Raw genomic sequence first — 23,481 nt, 5'->3', positions numbered from 1 at the left:
TTCGTACTGACATTACCAAATTACTAAATTGATTTTTCAACAATAAACCACGTCATTTTTCAATTGTCCTAATGTATACAATAGAGTCAAATGAAATCAACATTTCTCTTCATTTATCATTTAAAGTTGCAGCTGTTTAACAAAATAAAATTGCAGGAAGTTTCTTGAGTCTTAAAAAGAGAATGATCATGAATAGTGTAAGTGGAAACAACAGATATATTAAGTTACAATAAATGAGCCGCGCCATGAGAAAATCAACATAATGGGTTTGCGACCAACATGGATCAAGACCAGCCTGCGCATCCGCGCAGTTTGGTCAGGATCCATGCTGTTCGCTAACGGTTTCTCTAATTGCAGTAGGCTTTAAAAGCGAACAGCATGGATCCTGACCAGACTGCGCGAACTGTCGCAAACCCATTATGTTAGTTTTCCCATGGCACGGCTCAAATGGCGTCTTTCAAAACTTAAATTATTTCTTATACGTCTGTTTCAAACTTTTACATAAAGTGTCACATATTTTACATACCATGTATAACAAGCTTCTAATGCTAAGGTAATTAAACTGAAGCTTACAAACTGAATAAAATGAGACAAAAACGAAAAGTAGGTTACATAATAAGAAAACATTTTCAAACAAGCTTACAAACAAAAATGAAACAAGCAAGTTACTTTTAAAATGATAATAATTTTTTCATGTTTGAGTAGTCTACAGAAATGTAACGCTTCAACTTTATTGCATAATAAAATCTACTCCCCGTACATTTGTGAATTACTAATAATCGCAACTTCTTTCCAAATAAACATCAGTAAACATATAAAAGTATATCTGCCACTACAAAAAGGTATAGATATGCAAATTTCAACAGTATTTGGTAATATCAGTGAGAGAATTTGTCACTTGGGTATGAATTTTCACCAACATTAACTGAAAACGTTAACTACCTGTTGGTTACCGAAATGTATTCGCAATGTCTATATGTATCATAGACGAATCTAAATAAAGAAAATATCCAAATTATTTCTTAATCATAACTCTGTCAAACTGTAAACAGAAATCCGTGACATAGAAGTATTGGTCGTCACGAAATCCGTGACATGTAAGTAAAAAATGGCATTAGATATATTTTGATATTTATATAATCTGATAAGTAGTCACTTATTTGAGGCCAAATAACACTAAATTATTAAAATAAGTTGAAAAAGGAAACAAACGTATCAGTTTGTGAAATTCTAATATACTGTTTTTTTTCAATGACGGCAAATAATACATAAATCGTCCTGAAAACCGTGGCACTGCTCACAAATCCGCTACCAAGCACGTCCGAACCCATTTATTCGTGTTACCGACATCCCTCATGATTCTATGGCAGACAGATACTAGCTAGACTATTTTTGTTTCATCTGTATTGATTAATGCAATGGTATCATATAACCTTGTACTGACTTGTAATATATTTTTTATCTATGATATGATATAATGTGAGTAAATGTGCCACCTAATAGTACCAACAGCAAACATTGACCAGACACATACAAAATAAGAAAGTGGAAACACCACAGGTTGCTCAACACGGCAAAAAATGAAAATGTTGCAGGCTCAGTTTGACTGAGCCTGTACATGGACGTCAGTGGGAATGCATGCTACCGTCCAAGCCCTCTAGCCCCGGGTTGAGCAGAACTCAACATTAACACAAGCATGCTACAAGTACAAAAAAAAACAATTTAGAGACACCCGCAAGGCTTACGAATGTTCATTTCATGCATTTTCACTTCGTTAATTGTGATACCGTACTGTAAAAAACAAGAACACATATCTAACACGAGAAAAGTTCTAAGATCTGCTTTCTTTAAGCTATTTCAAAAGATTATTGATATAAGCTGCCCAATCAGTTATAACATCATTTTAGAAGGCACAATAAACTACTTATAATACTAGAGTTAATGAAATTTCTTTTTGCAATTAATCCACTGGAACACTTAGAAACTGATCTTTTTTACAACTTTGTACAACATATACATATCTTAGACATATTGACTGATTGACAAAGCTACTACATAACTTTTCAAGAAAAGTCACTACTACATCATTTTCTGTACTTCATCCGGAGTTTTGACATGTTCCTTTTAAGTTTCTAAGTTCAAACATGGAGAAATCTCGTGATAAAAGCGCAGGAACAGTTTGAATAGTGGTATCAAGCTTTCAAAATCGTTGCCGGAATATTTTACTGGATGAACAGTGAACTGAAATATTGTTTCCATTTACAAAAATAAAATCTCTATCAACTCCCATTTTCTAATTTAACCTTCATGGATATATCATTTTATATTTCCTATTATCCCTCATTCCAACGCTTCGGATTGTCTTGATTAGCCTGTCTTAGCGATAAACTGCCACTTCACAGAGTGTTAGAGCAAACGAAATGGGTTTACTTATTCGCACGTATTGTCCAGTTAATGGTGTTACACATGTGATGTTAACGATTTCTCCCGCGCTACCAGGTCCTTCAAATTTTCCGCACATTCGCATGTCCTGCTCTGTTTCTCCAACCGTGACACTGATATTGTGTAGCCGGTCCCCTGGAATAAAACCATAAGGAAAGGTATAAAATATCTATATTCTCTTTGTGGAGCACTACATAAGCTCTGTAGATCTCTGCAGAGCTGTTAAGCAGCTCTATGTGTAACAACGATTAAGAGTGCATGAAACTTTACCTTTGCGATTTGCTGATTTACCAACTGCGGATATCGTGAGTAAGTGACAATGACACACCGCAGTGGTAGTAGGTAGGATTCTAACAAGGGGCGTTCATGCCAAATGACAACATCTTAGCCCTCTTGGCTACTGCATCTAGTAAAGAATTATTTTTTAAGAGTTCTCGCAAATCAGAAGATTATACCACAACAGAAGGACTATTTCGAATATTTGAAGAATAACTGGTAAAACAGATACTTAAACATTTTGTGAATACGAGCGCAATTCTAAAATTGTCAATCGCGCGCTTCCATAGAAGTTTGACAGCAAGAAACTCGTGTTTTACATGATTGATACATGTATGACTCCTTTATAATCCTGCAAAGTTTTATTGAAAACTATCTAACGTTTCGGAGATATTAAGTATTGTATAAGGTGTGGTCATATACACTAAGCAAAATACATGTAGTTAAATCCGAAGTTAGAGTGTATATTAAAGTACGCTGTTCTTTAGAAATGCCTGCAATGCAGATACTCAGTGAACTGCATACATCATATGGGAAACATGCAGTATCAGAGATAACTGTTTACAGGTGGGAACGTAAATGTAAAAATAGTTAGGCAGTCCTAAAAGACTAGTCCTGGTAGGCCCAAAACAGCACTGACGTCAAAGAAAATTGTTGCTGTAAGATGTCTGATTGATGAAGGCGCCAGGTACACGGTGTCTGTGATAACGTTTTTTCTTGGCATGTCAACGGGAGAACTTATAAGATTCTCTTCAAGCACTTGGGTTTAAGAATATAAGATTCTTTCACTGGTTGTAGGTGCAGATGGAAATATCTGGCCTCGAGGGTAACTGTTTAGGCAGTAACGAAGCTCCCTGCCGAGTTACCGCCTAAACAGTTACCCGAGAGCCGGATATTTCCATCTGCACCTATAACCAGTGACAGAATCTTTTTCTTGCATACCGATTTCAAGAAATAATAATAAAAATAAAATCAATCGAACGGCTTTCTTTTTAGAACTATTTCTTATAGCAGTGTATTTAAACAAAGCGCAGGAAAAAAAGCCCGTAAACAGGAAAGACGTCATGATGTTTCAAAACAAATAACAACGTTTAGTTCCGGTTTTGTTTTATCAGTTGCAGCGTAACGTTATGAATTTTTGATAAAATAACGTGATTTGAATCGGGAAATATACTATCAGGAACCAATAGGAACTGTCAAGGTATTGAATCTTTATTCCGTTTTTTAAATAGAATATAAATTGCTACATAAATCTTCTACATATATGTAGTTCGTAATACGTCATTTACAGAACGAGAGTCATCTTACACCCCAGGGTGTAAGATGGATTTTTCCAGCACTAGTAAAAAAACCGGAAATCCCCGTCTGGTATGCAAGAAAGGTTTGTGCTGATGGGTGCCTCACGAGTTGACCGAGGAGCAAAAGGTCAATAAAGTCAAATGTGCTAAAGAAAGGCTGAAAAAATCTCAACTTTAGACGTTTGCATAATGTCACAGCTCCTAACAGATGATTAGACCCGGATATACTTTTATGAGTCACAACAGATGGTGGCTGCTAAATGGTGACCGTAACCAGTAATTGCAAAATTAACGAAACGTGTCCAAATGGTTTTCTATTCCATCTTTTTAAACTAAAGGGGCACTGTTGTACAAAGTACTACATCGTTAGGAAAGTCAATCACTGCAAAGTTTTATAGAGACAAATTACTGAAAGCTGTTAAACGTAAAAGCACTAACATATGCGTCCAAGGACACAGGTGGCAGTAACGTACCTAGGATACAGTATGGGTCCATGAGCCATATGCACTTAAATTTACTACAATTATAATGTTTTCTTAGTAAAAAATGACAAAAAGCCATTTTGAAAAAAAAATTGCTCCTGTGACAATGAGCCATGAGAAAGGTGATCAAGAACAGTTTTACATGTGCATTGCTTCCAGGTCCGTATTTTTTTGTCAAAACAATATTTCGTTATCAATGGTTGGCCGCCTTTTCGGCAAAAGATTAATCTTTCAGAAAAACCTTACTTCAAAACCCAGTTCCAAACCGTTTACGCACCACGAGCGAGCAACGGCATACGAAACGATAGTGATTTCTCCACCCGAATAATTCCCACACATTTTTCGCATCGAAGTCTCCCCACTAAAACACATCAAGCACACAGTTCGAGTTTAAAATAACGTTATAACCGGTCATAACAGACTAAACACAAACTAACAAGACCGAAAACTAGGTTCAATCCTACTTTGTTACTTACAAATTCGCTATTTAATATTTTCGCTTCCGGAAATTACCTTCGCCTGCCATGATTACCGTTGACAAGACGGTGGTTGTAAAGAACGTTTTCATTGGCGGAGACAGTTTACGTATTTCAAACGTAGCGATAAAATCCAAAGAGTACCCGAATATAAACAAGCAGCGATGGCTCACGAGGATTATTTACCAAATTCAAATAAATAACAACTGGTAAGTAATTAAGTAGAATTGAACCTTATTTTAGTCTTGTTAGTTTACATTTAGCCTATTCTGACTGCTTGCAGTGCTATTTTTAACTGACATGGTGTACTTGATTTGTTTTAGGGGGAGACTTCGGTGCGAAAAATGTGTGGGATTTATTCGGGTGGAGAAATCACTATCGTTTCATACGCCGTTACTCGCTCGTGATGCGTAAACGGTTTGGAACTGGGTTTTGAAGTAAGGTTTTTCTGAAAGATTAATCTTTTGCCGAAAAGGCGGCCTATCATTGATAAGGAAATTTTGTTTTGAACAAAACTACGGACCTGGAAGCAATGCACATGTAAAACTGTTCTTGATCACCTTTCTCATGGCTCATTCATGTCACAGGAGCATTTTTTGTTTTTCAAAAATGGCTTTTAGTCATTTTTTTCCTAAGAAAACATTATAATTGTAGTAAATTTAAGTGCATATGGCTCATGGACCCATACTGTATCCTAGGTACGTTACTGCCACCCGTGTCCAAGGACTGGTCTTCGCGGGCAACAGTTGATCCATGACAACACTGCGGCTCACCAAAGTACCATCGTTAAAATATTCTGAGAGATGAAAATGTAGTACAAACCAATCATCCCGGTTATTCACCAGGCCTTAGTCCTTATGACACTTTCCTCTTTCCAAGGTTGAAAAAGATGCTAACTGCAATATTTATCGAATGAAACTTGGGAGCGGTATATTTCAGTTACTTACGATCAAACCATGGAGAAGCTGTTCTCCACTGCGGAAGTGTGTGGAGTCAAGGGCGAATAGTTTGAAGGGTCAAACTAAATTTGAAGTCTGTCTACAGACTGTGTATTGTACCATATTCCAGCAAGATTGTCATTATTTTTAGAATGGCACTCGTATAGGTGCAAGCCCGTGTTTGAAATAATGACCAGTTCAAAAGTTACCACATGACTTAAAGTGTGTTGGTACATGTATGGTTGAAAATCGAAAAAAAAACCTACTAAATCTTACTTATGTGTCATGTAAGTCTATTTAATAACAGATCAATTAAACAATCATGATTAATTATGTTTCACAATTTCGGCCATTGTGTTTTGAAATCATGGAATTTCGTGGGCTCAAATTTCGTTGTTTGAATAAAAAAGGTTTTTTTTTTCGTGGGGATATCAACGCGTTGACTTTGACCTTTGAACATAAAACGATTGAAGATTTGACTGCTTCGTTGGGATTTAATTCCGCGGCTTTGACCGATATCTGTACTAACTATTTTAGTAAGGAATATTCATTTTGTGTGGTCGAAGGGCTACACGTTTAGCGTAAGCACAACCGATATATAACTGATGGATAATTAAGAAGGTAACACCACATGAGCAGTTCCACATAAACTTAGCAAGGCGAAACAAGCATTGTATCGCGCCAAATAAAAATCATTGCTTCAAGTGTTTGATAGAATTACTTTTTAAGGCAATGTCACTTGACGGGCTATAGTAACCGAGTTATATTTTTTAGTTATATTTTTCTCTTGGTCACTAGAGAGGTTTTTTTCATGCTTGATAAATACATATGTAGTTATATTTTTCTCTTTCTCGCTAAGAATGCTATAACTTTTCCCTAGCTCGCTCATGATAGGTATACTTTTATGTGACGCGCTAAGAAAATTTGCATTTTGTATTGCTCGGTAGATAGTTGGATTTGTCTATTGCTCGATCAGAAGAATTTTCTGTCTCTCTCCCTCTCTCTCTCTCTCTCGCTCTCTCTCTCTCGCGCGCGCTAAGAAGAGGTAAAGTGTTTTCTCCTGCATATTTTGTTTTCTTGCTCGCAAAGAAGAGTTATTGTTTTTTCTCTTGATTATTTTTTTTCGTTTGTTTGCTAAGAAGGGTTATTCCGTTTTTTCTCTTGCTTACGTGTTTGGTCGCTAAGAAGGGGGTTATTTTTGTTGCTAACTAAAAGGGTAATCTCTGTCTTCCAGCTCACTAAAAAGAGTTATTAGTCTGTATTTTACCTGCCATAGTAGCTCTTGAACCATTTCTCTTCTCTTGCATACTTTGTGTAAGTTTTAGATGTTTTTCCTCTACCACAGCTGCATTGCTTTCTTTACTGTATTACTCAAAAGAATTACACTTACAGCAACAGTCCGATCTACTCAAGATGACGACTTCTGAAACTGGGTATATGTGTTCCAAGTCTACCCTCCACCAATATTCATCAAGCCACGATTCATACTTTGTACTTGTACACATATAAGAATCAGGGTATAGTGACATGTTTGGTTCCCAATTACCATCAACAGCAAGATCAGACGAGGCGTTGCCTTTATCGTAACGTGATAATGTGGAGGATTGCGAAGTTGGTTTTCCTTGTGCTAAATTTTCACGTACTGTATCTGAAATATTAAAGCAAAATGCTACTGAAATGCAGTGTCTTAATAACTCACACTTCGTTTTGCTTAGTGTTCCTTAAGCCTTTTGTAATGCATTCATGATTCAATAGCAAACACGAGGGATTATCTTAAATTTATAACACTTTTCTTGTTATAATTTTATGTAGCAATTATTACTGGTATAACGCATTGAAAATTGTACATAATATACTTTTGCATATTACTTAACAGCTATTTGCTTGCACTTTTACCATTGCAATCTGACTAGCATTTTCAGGTCGCCAAAATGACGATGAACGCTGATTCGGGGCAGGTCAAAATATAAATATTTCCTATAAAATTCAAATACAGATATATTTAAAAACCGCTGTAGCATACTTTGACAAGTTGATACATTATATGTTCACGTATATAGAATTTATATAAAATATATATGGCCATCACTAATTACAAATTTAGAAATTAAGACATCATACTGTACGTAGTTATTGTATGGTTAAAAGCTGTGAAATATATCCACAAAAACATAATTTATTAAGGAACAAATACAATCATTGTCGTACGTTGCTATTGGAACTATGATCAAACTGATACGAAGTGAGTATTTCTAATATATTTTGTGAAAAACAAAAAACAAAAACACGTAAGGAACGGCTCGTGAACTGAGTAATCTTGATAAAATATTGATGTTTAGATGGTGACATTTTGAAAAATCGATTCTTAAAGATATTGAATAAGTTAATTGTTGTCCACATATTCACAGAAACAAACATTCATCACTTAAGTCTCTTATTGATTTAATATATCATAATGAAAGGTATATACTTTGAATTCGAGAAACGAAATTACAACGTCACAATAAAGTTGCCACCCCCACCCGCGTTTTCGACCCTTGTCTAATTTTACTCTTATAGACAAAGACATAGTTCATATTTTGCGTACAGACAAATTTTACACATTTAAAAGGTACATATTGTAAAGATAAATTATTTTTAAATCATGTTCTTTTGTCTTTATATAATTCCAGATCACCCCTCGTACAATGATAAACAGTCAATCCTATCTGTAAAATCCCTTTTGGTATAATTTACTATCATCTGGTTTTTAATTCATATGATTATGATCTCGTGTTTCATGATACACGTTTTAAGATTATTGATAAATAACAACTTTATAAAGATACACTACTGATAGTTAAAAAGTTTAGTTGTTTCCTTGCTAATTTTTATTGATTTTGCATAAAATCAGGTTTCTAGAAAGCGTAAAAAAGTCTGAAAAAAAGTAATTAATTAACAAGTCATATCTGAATTGAAATCAACATACAGAAAATATCGCCTCACAAAATTACAGAAGTATGTGAAAGTTAAATCAATATTATTTTTTAACCTATAAAAAAGCGTTATGGCAAATTACAAGGTCTATTTTATTTGATTTGGACGGTCAATACAAATGAAGCAATTGATTTTAAAGGTTGTCTTGGAATGACGTGGTCTATAAAATACATTCACTTTGACATTCACTTTGACATTCTTACTAGTTATACCTGCTTAACATTACCAGAAAAACCTGTTGTGAAAAGCCATTCACCTTCTGGCCAAAATGACCATTATTTTCGTTATGAGATTTCACCTCATGAATAATTTCCGAATATCTGTTGAATTAAAATAAAAAAAAGTGGAAAACCACAGGTCATCCAACACGAAATAAACGAAAATGTTATAGGCTCGGTTTAATTGAGCCTGTTCATGGACGGTAGATGGGATGCAAGCTACCGTCCACGCCCTTTAGCCCCGAGTTGAGCAGAACTCAACATTTACAAAATGTTATAAGTATTAGGATGTAATAATTCTTTTAACAGCCATTCTTTTTTTAATTTTCGGCCACTCGGCCTTTATCTAATCATGAAAAGTCATCGATAAAGCTATGTAATATCAGCTTTATCGATGACTTTTCATGTTTTAATAAAGGCCAGGTGGCCGAAAATTCAATTAAGAGTAATTTGCCATATCTACTTCCATATGGAATTAATATACTAGGACATAATTTAGAGACATCCGTAGCGGTGCACATTGAACTTTTAATGAGGCACAGAGTGCAATTTTCATGAAAATCGGGGTATATAACGGCTTTGTCCTAAACGAGAAAACAATGGGCAGAACTTAATAGATTTAATTTAAAGAGAGGATCTGTGGTTATGGAGCCTGCATATCACAGAAACTGCCAAAAGACAAAACTAAAAAGCAGGCACCATATCCAAGGGTTGGTTAAACAATACCCAAAGCTTTTAAAGCCGTAGTAATTGAACCACCCAAGCCGAAATGTTCAAGCTGAAAAATTAAACAATACACTAATACAACATAAATGTCATGCTGAACGATCTGAAGAGATCGAAATATAACAGCTCTGACTGAAAGTACGGGGATACATTTTACGGCCGCCACAAGTGGAAGCTGTTTGATATTGTATCCTAGTATCCTTTGTCATCATTCTTTCAATGTCTTATACACCCCCCCCCCCCCGCCTCCCCCGCCCCTCCTCGCCCCCTGCCCGTCTTTATTTAGTAGAAACGTTTAAAGTTTTCTTTTCGGAAAACATTACCACTATTTCAAAAAAATATTCACAGAAATTGCCATCTACCAAAACTGGTCAAGTAAGCAATGTTACTTAGGTTAACGATATAGGGCCATCATGGCTGTCTTATACTCTGTTATTCACCAAGGATATGTAGAGCTCTATCATTTTACATTTCTTTTGCATCTTTTTTGTAGAAAAAAAAGTGGTTCGTCGAAAAACTTTTCATTGATTTTACTCACATACCACAGTTGATGTAACATTAGTATTTTGCGTAATTTTTATTATAAAACATGAACAAAAAATCCTGTAAAAGTTCCTAAATTCATGAAATAACAACATTGTGTCAGCTGATTGTGAGAAAAGAACAAATTCGTACAAGCTGTCTGAAAACAGCACACTCTTCTAATTCAGTTACAAAAAAATGCAATTGATTTTAAAGCAGCATTAGAAATGGAAATTTCAAATAGTTCGGAAATTGTAAAACCGAAATATTAAATGCATGTGTTTAAAAAAAGCGCGTGCCCTGTTGTTCCACTTGAATTTGAACGTTTTCCAATTAAAATATACAGACATCAAACTCCTTCATTTGATACGCCAGATTGCTCACCATTCATGTATCTGCAAGATAGCGATGAAACATACCAGGTCATTCTTCGTAGTTTTTCAGTGATTCATATATTCCTAAATTAATGTAAACCTTTACCTGCTCTATTTTCTTATTAGATCAAATTTGTATATTAAATTTGTAACCTCTGACTTATTCCAAAGATTGTTGTCTGTAAACCAATGTATTTTCCCGTAATACAGAAAATGAAAAAAATACTGTCCAGTTGTGTCCTCTACTGAATTTAGGTCTCATGAAGCATATTTCTTCCGTTTACAAACAAACTCTTCTGGTCTCGTTGGATGCTTTTCTTCTTTTTCAATTCATTTAGAGACAACAAAACAACAAAAAACAACGTGTCATCTAATTTGCATGAGGTCTACTTTTATTTGTAATTCAAATGACGAAAACAAACGGTACCCTCGCAAAATTTGCGTAGATGCACCAATGTGATTTGCACCAGACATTACTAGGCACAATAACACACTAAGCAAAGTTTGAATGAGATCTAATTTAATTCAAATGACGAAAAATTTACTTTCAAGGTGGTGCAAATTTTGTACAGGGTGCAAATCTTGTTGAAATGAAAAGGGCTTGAGGCAAATATGAAGCTTCGAATAGTTCATAATTAAAATAAAATAATTTAAATTTTTGATTGCAGACTCATCAAACAGAATAATATTTACTATCCAACGTCGAGTTTTGTGTCATATTAACTTAACATCAAAATCTTATTTATTCGATGGAAGGGATACTTATTACAATTAAGACGCCGAACATTTTTAATGTTGTTTGCAGCTTTGGCTTTCCATAGTTCCAATTGTTTGAAGAACATCCCCGCATGTGATCGCCAACATACCTAAAGCAGTTTTTCGATACATACATATATTCATGCATGCTTATAAACAAAAGGCCGAAATGTGTCTACATCGCTCACCAAAGGAGGTGTGTGACCTTTAGACCTTGATTCTGACCAAGTCCGATGAACATCAATAAGTTTGTTCATTTAAGTATATTGAAAATCTTTTCACTGTATCATCTTCTAAAAGCTACCAAGCGGAACAATTTTAATAATTAGGAGAAAGGTCCATTCAAGTACGCTGCATACCAAGTTTGGCAGTCCAAAAAGCGGTAAATGAGAAGGAATCATTTGAAGTTGTTTCTATTTCTAGCTTCTGTGACCCCTAAATCGGTCAAAGCAGGACAATTTGAACAAATAATAAAAAAAATACTATGTAAAGACGGTACAAGCCAAGTCTTGTCTTGATCTATCAAGCAGATTACAAGAACAAGCAGTTTATAGCTTTTTTAGTTTTATCCCTGTAAGCTTCTTAAGTTCTTTTAGTCCCTAAAAGGAGACAAAAAAAAATAATTTGAATACAATTGAGAGAGGATCATACAAGGGTATTACAGACCAAATTTGGTGAAGATCCATCTATTAGTTTATGATAAGAAGCAATCTGACTAAAGTACATCTCCTATTACGCTACGCATAGGATCTGAGAACGACCTATTCATTGCCTCGTTCTGACGACCCTTTCGCTAGCCAATCAGAGCCTAACTTACAACATCTTGCAAATCTACCTGTAGCCTTGGCTTTTGATATTTACAATTCTTATGTCGTTATGTATCAGATAGCCGCCTAGCTCATTCGGTAGGCCACTTGCTTTGTAAGCGAGGGGTCTCGGGTTCGAGCCATGGAATGACTAGAATTTTTCTTACTCCTTGACATTCGAACAAGTCGTCTGATTGGATAAAATAAAAATAGCAATACTGGAAATCCAAAATCTACAGAAGACGAATATGAATGGGTCGTTCTCAGATCTTCGTTTAGAAGATCAAGTACTTTAGTCAGATTGTGATAAGAAGTTGTTTGAAAGTTTTTTTTCCGTTTTAGATCCAAAAAATAATTCATGAGAAGTTGTTAAATGTTTTAATATTTTCAGCGCCAGTGACCTCTAAAAGCTGCCAAGTAGACCTTGTATAAATCTGAGAGAAGACTTAACAAGTATGCTATTTAGACCAAGATTGGTGATGATCCACCGGGTGGTCCATGAGAATAACGTATTTAAATATTTCTCTATTTGTAGCTCTTGCGGACCCAAAAAAGGGGCCATACGGGAGCATTTAAACAAATGTATTTAGGACTATTTATAAGAAAGACAAATATAAATGTTGGGAAGATCTGCCATGTGGTTCATGACAGGAAATTGTTTTTACTTGTGAGATCGAAGTCACAACAGACAAAATGTTGCATCTGTCCATTCGGTGAGGATCATGGATTATTCAGTATCGTGTTTGATAAAAAATGTAATTATTAGCAAGACAAAAAGAGATCTTACCTGTTTCTGTTAAAGGAAAATAGGCGAGTACATTTCCAGGCACTTTTTTCCTCGCCGGTATGTTTGAGGTATAGCATAAACTGCACAGTAAAAAATTTCTCTTATACCCCATAACGTTCACGCCATATTTACCACTTTCAAATATTTTGAGACATTCAGGGTAGCTGATAGAAGGAATATGTTTATAACACACTACACCTTCTAGGACATTGTTGAAGAAAATGTGAATATCTTGGCTTTGTAAAACGTATACAGAAATAAACACATAAACTATTAACAATTTACAAATGCGTTTTAAATCAAACATTTTAACACGAACTATTTTCTGCTTTCTGAACACGAATTCCCTTTGGAAAGGAATGAAAATTAAAATTCATTGAATGTAATGTTTAGAAAGTTTTATTCCCGAATTCCATAATATCCATATCATCTAGTTGAGCTTCCTGTCCATTGCATAAATAAGAAATCAGAGAGTAACCTCTTCGCAGTCCGTCCTCGCCACATTCATTGAGTAAACAAGAGCAAGGAGTCACAACAACATCTCTCACTCGTTATTTGTTATTTATTTGCATCGGCGCGTTAAATGAATATTTTAACAATAGATTAAAACTAATACATCATTTCCGACAAATGTTTTGACAGATTCTAATTGATTCACCCGCAGTGCTATTGATCTTGAACTGATACCAAATAATCGGTAGCTGTTCTCCGTGAGTTTATCAAACAATATTATGTAGTCAATGAAATGTCGTAGGTTATTTTCAGAATCTGAAAGTAAAGCTTGCAAACACAATTTTATTTCAATATCGAGCCGTAGTCTGGGAGCAAGCCTTTATCAGACCAATAAAAGGATTTCCTTCATTTTTAACTTGTTTCTTTCTTTTTTTCTTGTTTTTGTTTTCGTTTTGTTTTTTTGCCATGTATGGTCTGACACATTTCAGGAACTTTGATTGCCAGTAATAAACGTATTTTTGACTGTTTTAACATCAACATTTTACAAAAGAGTGGTGTCCTGAAAGGGACGTCTTAAAGTTTGGATTAACTTTAGCCCCGTTAACTTTGTTATATCTGATCGGAGATATTTGCAACATGCATCAATAGAAATGATGAGTTTTACTCTTTTAGCTTGTTAACCAGTCTTATTCCGATTTGAATCGCAAGGCATATTTTTTATAAACAACGTTTGGAATCGGGTACTGGTTGGTCAAATCAGCGTTAAAGACCAAATTAATGGATAAATTTCATGTAAAATATTCTCCCGAAACAACTTTTGATGAACTTGGAATGTCTGAATAATTATTTATTTGCTAATTATATTGACATTAATTGTTTTAAATCATTTTTGAAAATTAAGCTAAAGGATCAGTTTTTGCAAACTTGGCCTGATAGTGTTATCGCTTCACCAAAATGTCTATTCAATCGTACTTATAAAAAAGAATTTGGTTTTGAGGAGTATTTTGACATATTGCCTCTTAATGTCAGTAAAATGTTGTGTCAACTTAGAACTATGAATCATCTGTTGCCAATTGAAAAAGATAGGCACATACATATAGAGCGTAGTCAAAGAGTCTGCCATCTCTGCCCAAAGCATTTGCTAGGTGATGAATTTCATTATCATTTGGAATGCAGATACTTTAAATCCATTAAAAAGAAGTTTGTTCCTATCAATTTAACTACTCGTTCTAATATTTATCAATTTGATAACCTCGTGAATAGTGTAGATAAGCTTTTGTTTTAGCACTGTTTTGTGAAATCTTTATGACAAAGTTTAAACAGCTCATTCTCAAGATTCGTATATTTCTAAGTATTGATGATTCTACAAAACCACTGTATTTGTAAACATGTATAAAAAGTATTATCACGCTTCAATATAGTATAAAGTTAAAGATTATGACTATGTAGAAGTTAATTGCAACACATCATTGTTTTTGGTTCTGATGTAACATATAAATCTCTTACTGATTAATAATATATAATTTAAGGGAAAATACTGTGTAATTCCATCTGTGTTTTTGTGTTGTCTCCCTTTCATCTTTGAGGAGGTCTAATTCATATCAGTCAGACATGTTTATTTTGCACAGCATATTGTACAGTATTGATGTTATTTGTGATGACCTGTTATATCCACGTGCATACTATATGCCTTGGACTGAAATATTCGTAAAACTGAAGTTATCTGAAAAAAAAGAGAGATTTTGGATAACATATTGTATATTTGATATTCAGTTCCTTTACAACTGGATGTTAAACTATTCTCTTTTTTTTTTTTTTTTGCTTTGTACGATGAAACAAGTAAATAATTCATTGGCAATCTATAAATTTCACTGGCACGGATTTGTTTCAACACTTGTCTTCTAGTCTGCTTCATCTGGTATTTGAATGTGTTTATCTTGTCGCTCTGTCTTCTGCAAAGAGTGTGCATCCTTATATGGCTGTTCAGGTTTACTTTTTATGAATTTTGTTAAATATCGGATCTTTGTTATGAGTCTGTGTGCTGCAGATTAATCTTTGCAGGGATAACTTTTATTTACACTGCGCTTTGATTTTGTAACATGTTGAGGGTTCAAAGGGTTGAAAGTGAGATCTGATGCGCTCATATTAAACCAGTATAAACCGTCCTTCAGTGTAGTTAAAAGTTATCACTATTTGTAACAACGTTGTTAGTCAAGTGAGATGCGTTAAATATTGGTAAATTCATTTTGAATATGTTCTTCACGGTGAAGTGGCCCATTAGAAATTTTGTTCAATATATTTCGAAACTTTTGGTTATAAAACATAATAAAGAGCTTTATATTGTTTAGTAATAGTATTAAAGAATGACCTTTCATTTTACAATATTTTTGCAGGTTGCAATTTCACAACATTTCCTTCAAGGCTTTTACAAAAAGTGTAGCGTCAATTTCTCTTTTCCGTCAATATTGCAAATCTTTGACCTTAAATATCAGTGGAAAAATATCTGAATGTAAACGTTTAGTAAATATTTTGCATTCTAATAGGTAACTAGACTGGCTCCCGTCCCTATGTTTGTTCTACATATATATGTTTATTCATTAAGAGGGAAGTAACTTCAGCAGTTTGTTTCTTTATTGACTTTTTTATTGCCCCTGGCTCCGAACATAGGTGTATGGTAAACCTAAGTTCACGCTCGTAAACCTAAGTTCACGTTCGTAAACATAGGTTCACGCTCGAAAATATAGGTTCAGGTCCGTAAACTATGGTTCACGGTCGTAAACATAGGTTCACGTCCGTAAACATAGGTTCATGGCCGTAAACCCATGTTCACGCCCGAAATTCATTGTTGATTTTATAATCCTAATATATGGACCGTAAACCATGGTTTACGTTTGATAAACTAGGTTTCTCGATTGAACTATGAGTTTCGGTCGTTATCCTATGTTTACGATCGTTATCCTATGTTTACGCTCGTAAACCCCGGCTCACGCTCGTAAACCATAGTTTACGAACGTGAACCTATGTTTACGACCGTGAACTGGGGTTTACAATCGTGAACCTACATTTACGAGCGTGAACTATGGTTCACGGCGTTATCCTATGTTTTCGCTCGAAAATATAGGTTAGTATTCGAAAAACCTAGTTTTACGTTCGAAAAACCTAGTTTATCGATCGTTAATCCTAGTTTTTCGACCGTGAACTAGGTTTCACGTAATTATTTGACAATTGGCTTGCCATAAGCGTTCGCTTTAATTGCGGTTATATGCCAGCGTTCGCATTTATTGCGGTTATATGCCAGCGTTCGCAATAAGGCAGGTAATATGCCAGCGCAATATGCTAATAAGTCAGATACTCATAATTAAACTACTTACGAAATGTAGTTTCATTGATTTTGACTTTTTGCAGTGTATATTTCCTTCCGGTACTCTATTGCTTCCTGTTAGTTTAAATTTCGATTATTTGTAAATATTGTAACCCTTTATCTTTAAGCAAACATTAAACTGTTAGTTACTAGGAAATCACTTCTGTTCTGCTTTTGTAAAATTTAACGATGAAATAGGTATATAAATGGAGACAGTGACACCTGAATTATTCACAATCCGGTCAACATGCCTGTTGATAGACTTACCTACATTTTCTTATGTATTACGTATTGTAGGTGTGTTCAGTTTTCGACTAGTCTTGATATCAATGCTACAATAAACATCAACTATGCACTCGTGCCTGGGACAGGAAGTTGCGATACATTTATAACGTCCATTAGCTATTGGGAATGTATAAATATGTTTCAAAATCGTACAAATAATTCTAATGTCATGGTTTATATAAGGAGATTTCTGTTGTGTAAAATGTGTTTTGTCTCTCAGACACTTACTCAGACACAAGCCATTGGGTCTATATTGGCATATTATCCAATTACAGGTAAGAAATTCGTTTATTTGAAATTCTCCTAATAATGGGCAATTGATCAAGCAAATTAAAACATTGTAAGTAGGCCCTTAACAAAAAGAAACTGTAACGCAAGAATATAGTAGACGGGTAACAAAAATCCAACAAGTACATTTTAATGATATCTTAAGTACAAAAAGGGAGGTATCTGTAGGTGAAGGGTAGACAAAAGGCTGGGGAAGGGGGAGGAAAAAGCATGGATGAATATTCAACAGGGAAAGCCACGTCCCTAAACACTTTTACAAACGAAACAAATCACTTTTTGTAAGGAAACAACATTAAATAAGGCATTCATTTCAAAGCGTTTCTTTATGTTTTTATGCACAGAGCTAATTTGGTTTACCTGTAGATGTAACTGGCTTTCACAGAACTGGTTGAAGGCCGAAAACAAACAAAAAACAAACCAAAAAAAAAAAAAAGAAAAAAAAAAGAAATGAAAATTCTACTCTAGGAATTTGATGAGCAGGCAGTACGCTATATGAGCCACGCCATGAGAAAACCAACATAGTGGCTTTGAGACCAGCATGGATCCTGACTAGTCTGCGCATCCGCGCGGTCTGGTCAGGATCTATGCTGTTCGCTAACGGTTTCTCTAATTGCAATAGGCTTTGAAAGCGAACAGCGTGGATCCTGACCAGACTGCGCGGATGCACATGCTGGTCTGGATCTATTCTGGTCGCAAAGCCACTATGTTGGTTTTCTCATGGCGCGGCTCATATATTGTTTGATTGATATTATGATAAATATTTCCTGTTACGTTTCATTTATCAATGATAACTTGAAGTTTTAGAAACGCGGCTTTCAGCACATATATTTTACGAGACTGACGGTATTCATAATTGTCGTTCTTATACATTTTAAATTAACAATATTAAAGATTTAGAAGTGCAACATCAAGAAATAATATGAATTTTATAGTTATTCATGTTTTAAAACATGTCTATGTATTGTTGTTCTGTCTTGATTTCAAGAATCGTTATCAATAAGAAATAGTGTTTAAATTAATTGGCATCATCCGAAAGCCTGGATTATGATTTCATTTATTATTGTAATTATTCTCATTATTATCATACAGAGTTTAATAGGTGGGTGATGACACATTAAATCTGCCGTGTCCTAATGTAAAAATACAATGATGCACTGTAACGTGAAGTAAGTAACGTGAAGTAAGGGTGTACGAGAGGCATAACTCTACCTGAAATACTCTTAAAACTATCTGCCTTTTCTTACCTTACTTTTAGAATTTTAACATTTCAGTCAGCTGAAGAGAAGTTTTTATAACTTGATAAAATGTTAGATGTAAAAAAATAAGTACCAGAACAATAATTATAAAAATACTCTACATCTTTCACATTTTACTTGTATCTATCAGGAAGGTATCTATATATTGTTTGCACGCCTGCCGGCTTAGCTAAATAGGGAGAACGTAGGTCTACGGATCGCGGGGCTATAAGATCGGTCCCCAGGAGAGGCGTTTGTTCTCTTATGAAATTGTGTCTGAACGTAGCTAATCCCAAAATTACATGCCTCTTAGTTGGGCATTAATCACATTTAGTGATAATGTTAATTTACGGATTAATCTTATCTTTTGTTTGACAGACGGTGACATATCTTTCTGGCAGTTTCTTTGATCCTCCCTGCTGTTGTGTCTCCTTGTACCAGGATTTGAATTAAATTGTGGTTTCAATACAGAATTTTGTTTCTGAGGGCGAGCCGCATTTAACTTTTTCATAAGTTTGACTGAATCAATATATATAGAAATGGACGTTTGTCTGCTTATATTTTTGAATTTAATACTGCAACATGTTTACTTAAGAAAAAAACGGGGAAAATATTTTGAAAGACTTGCACATAAAAAATAATACATGAAAACAATCATTGTAAAAACATTTCACACACACGCACACGCACACGTGCACATATTTGGTCAAACGTATAATTCAAATATCTAAATGTTTTGTTTGTTTATTATTTTAGGTACATGTAATTCAAGTGTGAATATTGCGCAAGGAAAGCCATCGAACATGAGTTCCTCTCATTTTGATGTGAATAAAGGATATACATCCTCTGGTCTAGCGGTTGACGGTATTTGGGAATCGCGACTTCAATCTTCGAATAACTTCTTTTGCTCGCATACGGCTGAAGGACAACAAAGCGACGAGCATTGGTGGATGGTCAACTTAGAAACTATTTACCCTGTGTCTAAGGTGTCCATTTTAAACAGGGGCGATTGTTGCCGTACGTATACTATGTTTGTGAATACAATCAGCTTGTGAATGCATGCTTCTAAAACCTACTACTGCAATTAGATTTAATACAATTCAACACTTTCTGAATCTAAATTCTTGAAAGGTTTTAATGTGGCAATATGTTTGTCAATACAATAAGTGCTTTTAGATAAGATATGTGTCGGTCTTATCTAACGTACATAATTTGTTGTTAGAGCATAAGAGATCGAATTACAATAAGATAAATGGACATCAATTTCAGAAAAGTGTTAGACAAAAATATTTAATTGAATTTGAGTATGTACCACACACCCGGTAGCAGTAGTTTTGACACAGTTATGTTGTCCTTATTATACTGGTACTCGCAAGAAAAATAAGCAGACGACATTCTTTGTTTTAAATAATTTTCGATTCCATTGACAGAAACCTACTTTTGCAAAAGTTTGTTGATATTTGCATGTCCACCAAAATGCTGTCGGTAGTAAGATCTTATATATAAAAATATACCGGCTTCTTGCGTGCAAATTTATGGACACATTAAAACTTAACTGGTTTAATGTAAAATCTTGCGTGCTTGATATTGTATTTTATGTTCAAATATTTTCCAAATTGATCTTGCTATTTGCTTGAAAACTCTGCACAAAGGAATTGATGTTGAAAATGAACAGGTTTGTATTCTATTATATACAGATAATACTGTGTTAATGTCTGCGTATGAAACTGAATTACAGAATTATTATCATTGTTAAATGACTGATGTAATTAAAATGGAATGTCTGTCAATGTTAAAAAAGACTTTCCATTCAAGACCAAATTCAATACAGCGTTTAGACTTTCAATATGTTCTTACAACATTTTATTATGATGGTTATTACATGTACTTGTATCTTGGTACCATGCTAACAAAACAGCTTTGCAAGAATGGTTTCACAGGGTGCTGGGAGTACCTCTGTAACTCCTCATTGCTAAATATAAAAGTTATAGTCAACTTCACGATATTTATATTAAATTGTGTAGTTCCCGTTGTTTCAATTGGCACGGCTATATCGGGGTTTCTTTTTCCTGTATTGCTGCAGTTCGTTGAAGAGCAATAAGATTTTACCTTAGCGCGGGCAAATATACACACTCATACAATCATTCAAGGAGATACTGGTTGGAACCCTATTAATTTAAACCAGAGGAATTCAATATGTAATCACTGGAATCGTTGTCTTAGCTATGGTAGTATTTCATTATACACCTTTCTTTTACTAGTAACAAAATTTCGTTCAATAGACGGAAGCAGGCAAATTAACCGAAAGTAGACGTAGTAAAAAGTCATTGAACCGCCTGGGATGTGTGACAATAATCAACTCATTATAAATACGGTTTTGGTATTCCGTAAGTGGTTATTTGCCCTGTGCCCTAGTGCAAATAATGTTAAATGGTGCTGATAACCAGACCACGTCAGATCCGCCAGTACCGTTTAATAAGTGTATAAGAATCAATAAGACCATATTTGATTGGACTTTATCTAAAGGAACTTACAGATGTAAAAACTGGCAATTTTTGCCAGTTTCACATAAACTTAATGTATAGATGAAATTTGCTTTTCATTATTAGAATTGAAGCTGTTCTCACAGACACTCATATTCTTCAGTGGAGAACCGATCTCGACAGGGTTTCAAGCGTTAATGGCATGGACCGTAATCAAACTCTTTAAGACTAGCCCTAGTTAAGTAATCCGCCGGGGTCTCCCTGGCCTAGTGGTTAAGGTCGCTGACTTGAATCACTTGCCCCTTATCGCTGTGCGTTCGAAACCTCGCTTTAAGTGTAGATTTCAGTCACGTGACGAAGCAGCCTTCGGTCATAATAAATAATCACCTTTATTGCGGGTCCATTGCCTTAATGTCAATTAGAGGCATTAAATAATGGCTTAAAATTGCATTTTGATGATCTTTTATTTATTTTTTTCAATCGATATGTAATTATTTTATGGATTTCAGCGGAACGGCTACGGGATTTAACCATTACAGTAGGAGAAACGGCCAATGACATGCAACTATGTGCTGAATATGCAGGACCTGGGAGCAGGGGGGAAGTCGTAAACATCACTTGTCTGAGTTCCATGTATGGGCAATATGTACGGATAAGCAAACCGGCTACTGAGCCTTTACAGATGTGTGAAGTTGCAGTTTATTGCTGAATCGGGGTGGATAATAAATTTCACGAGCCGTAGTAAATACTAATTAGACATTACGAAATCTTAATGTGAATTTTTTTTTTCTTATTTAAAATTCATTGTAGACTCTTATCATTAACTGAAAAAATAATGTTAAGTTTATATGTTTTATAAGATTAGTGATGCAGTTTTGTTTTGAAAACCTGTTTATAGCAGAATGCTTTTATGTAGAGAAGTAATTGTTTTGACTGAAAATACGCAGACATCTTGTCAGCAAATTCGATAAGCCATCAGACTCTTGAAACCAATTTGAATATTATCATTTTCTTTTTAGTATGTATGGCAGTAAGTTTTGTTATATTAAGTAAGAATTGTATACTAATGAATATTGTTTCATAAAAATTTATTTACTGTTCTGTTTAAGACATTATGTTGCATTTTGTATTCATACATTTTGAACTCTAATTAAAACGATGAAAAAAAAATCACTTATTTCGTATGTCAGGTTTACGACTTAAGCGCTTACACTTAAAGCATGTAGCGCTTTTTTGTACAGTAAACGGTTATAGATATTATTGCTCGTTGTTTTGATTAAAAATTATATTGCTCCGTTTAGCTATGCCGAACAGTTAAAAAGTTCAATTGTCTTTTTTTTTGTGGGGGTAGGATCGTTGCTAGTTCGATTCAGGTTTCAGACACTCACCAAACTGACGGTAGGAGCCAATGAAATAAAACAAACTTATCAACAGTTTGATAGTGCATGGCGTTCAATAGATCAATTCAATTCTAATGCTCTACACAACATAGAATAACATTAAGCATAACACATACTGACATGTAGGCATGACTTTTTCGAAAAACTGTAAGGGCAGAGAACCAAGAACCTTACTTTTAAGGGTACGACTAAGCTATTCCACGCGCTGTCCTTTTTTGTAGGAATTCATAGAAAATCGTCACGGAGTCTTACTCTGTATTAATCATCGCATCATCAAACGAGCGACTAACTGTAGAGAGATCAAGCGACAACAAAGCAGTGAGCTTTATGATTTTCTGAAAAATATAGATTATCCATATGTAAATAACATCATGGTAGATCTACCTCGAGGTTTCATTGAACGCTTCAGTACTGTCAAATCACATGTGCTATCACGTATAGAATTTGGATGCCAACCACTATAAGACAACTTTAATGCCACTGACAAAATGTAATAGGGGTCCGCCGTATATATTCCTGTAGACTTATTGCATGACGTTTTCAACGTCAACATACAATGTAAGCAGCACTTTCAATATATTTTTAACATATTTTATTGCCAATATATACATAATTTATTTTTAAGAACTGCACATTATTTTTTGTGCATTTATACGGTTATAGATGCAAAAAAATATCATGCAGTCCTTATACTCACATTTTTTACAATAGTTTACTATGTAAATATGAGTTTTCTTTCCATAAATATAAGAAAATCGAATAAACAATAATTAGATAAAACAGCCAAAAGACCCGCCCATGCTTACTTTTAATTCGTCTTCCGATGAAAAACATTGGTGTTATATTATCAATACAAGGACGGCCCTTACCGCGAGACTTCATGCGCAATCCGGCGTCTT

General features: G+C 34.7%; 2 protein-coding genes across 2 annotated transcripts; one reads left to right on the top strand and one right to left on the bottom strand.

Moving 5' to 3' along the window:
• Nucleotides 1–717: 717 nt before the first annotated feature.
• On the bottom strand, nt 718–14,385 carry LOC123554357 (fucolectin-like). The gene is made up of 3 exons (XM_045344436.2): nt 13,078–14,385; nt 7,303–7,560; nt 718–2,577 (listed from the first exon to the last, which is right to left on the bottom strand). The coding sequence occupies exons 1-3, from the start codon at nt 13,382–13,384 to the stop codon at nt 2,378–2,380; spliced, it is 765 nt and encodes a 254-aa protein (XP_045200371.2). The 5' UTR covers nt 13,385–14,385; the 3' UTR covers nt 718–2,377.
• A 2,651-nt stretch (nt 14,386–17,036) lies between these two features.
• LOC128558803 (fucolectin-7-like) lies at nt 17,037–22,362 on the top strand. The gene is made up of 3 exons (XM_053549014.1): nt 17,037–17,451; nt 19,456–19,716; nt 21,692–22,362. Exons 1-3 carry the CDS (start codon nt 17,139–17,141, stop codon nt 21,889–21,891), a joined length of 774 nt encoding a protein of 257 aa, XP_053404989.1. The 5' UTR covers nt 17,037–17,138; the 3' UTR covers nt 21,892–22,362.
• The last annotated feature ends 1,119 nt before the right edge of the window (nt 22,363–23,481 follow it).

The sequence above is a fragment of the Mercenaria mercenaria genome, chromosome 7 (genome assembly GCF_021730395.1).
Source record: "Mercenaria mercenaria strain notata chromosome 7, MADL_Memer_1, whole genome shotgun sequence".
NCBI classification, from domain to species: domain Eukaryota; kingdom Metazoa; phylum Mollusca; class Bivalvia; order Venerida; family Veneridae; genus Mercenaria; species Mercenaria mercenaria.
Note: the sequence above shows the minus strand (reverse complement) of the source record. Positions and strands in the feature narration are given on the sequence as shown.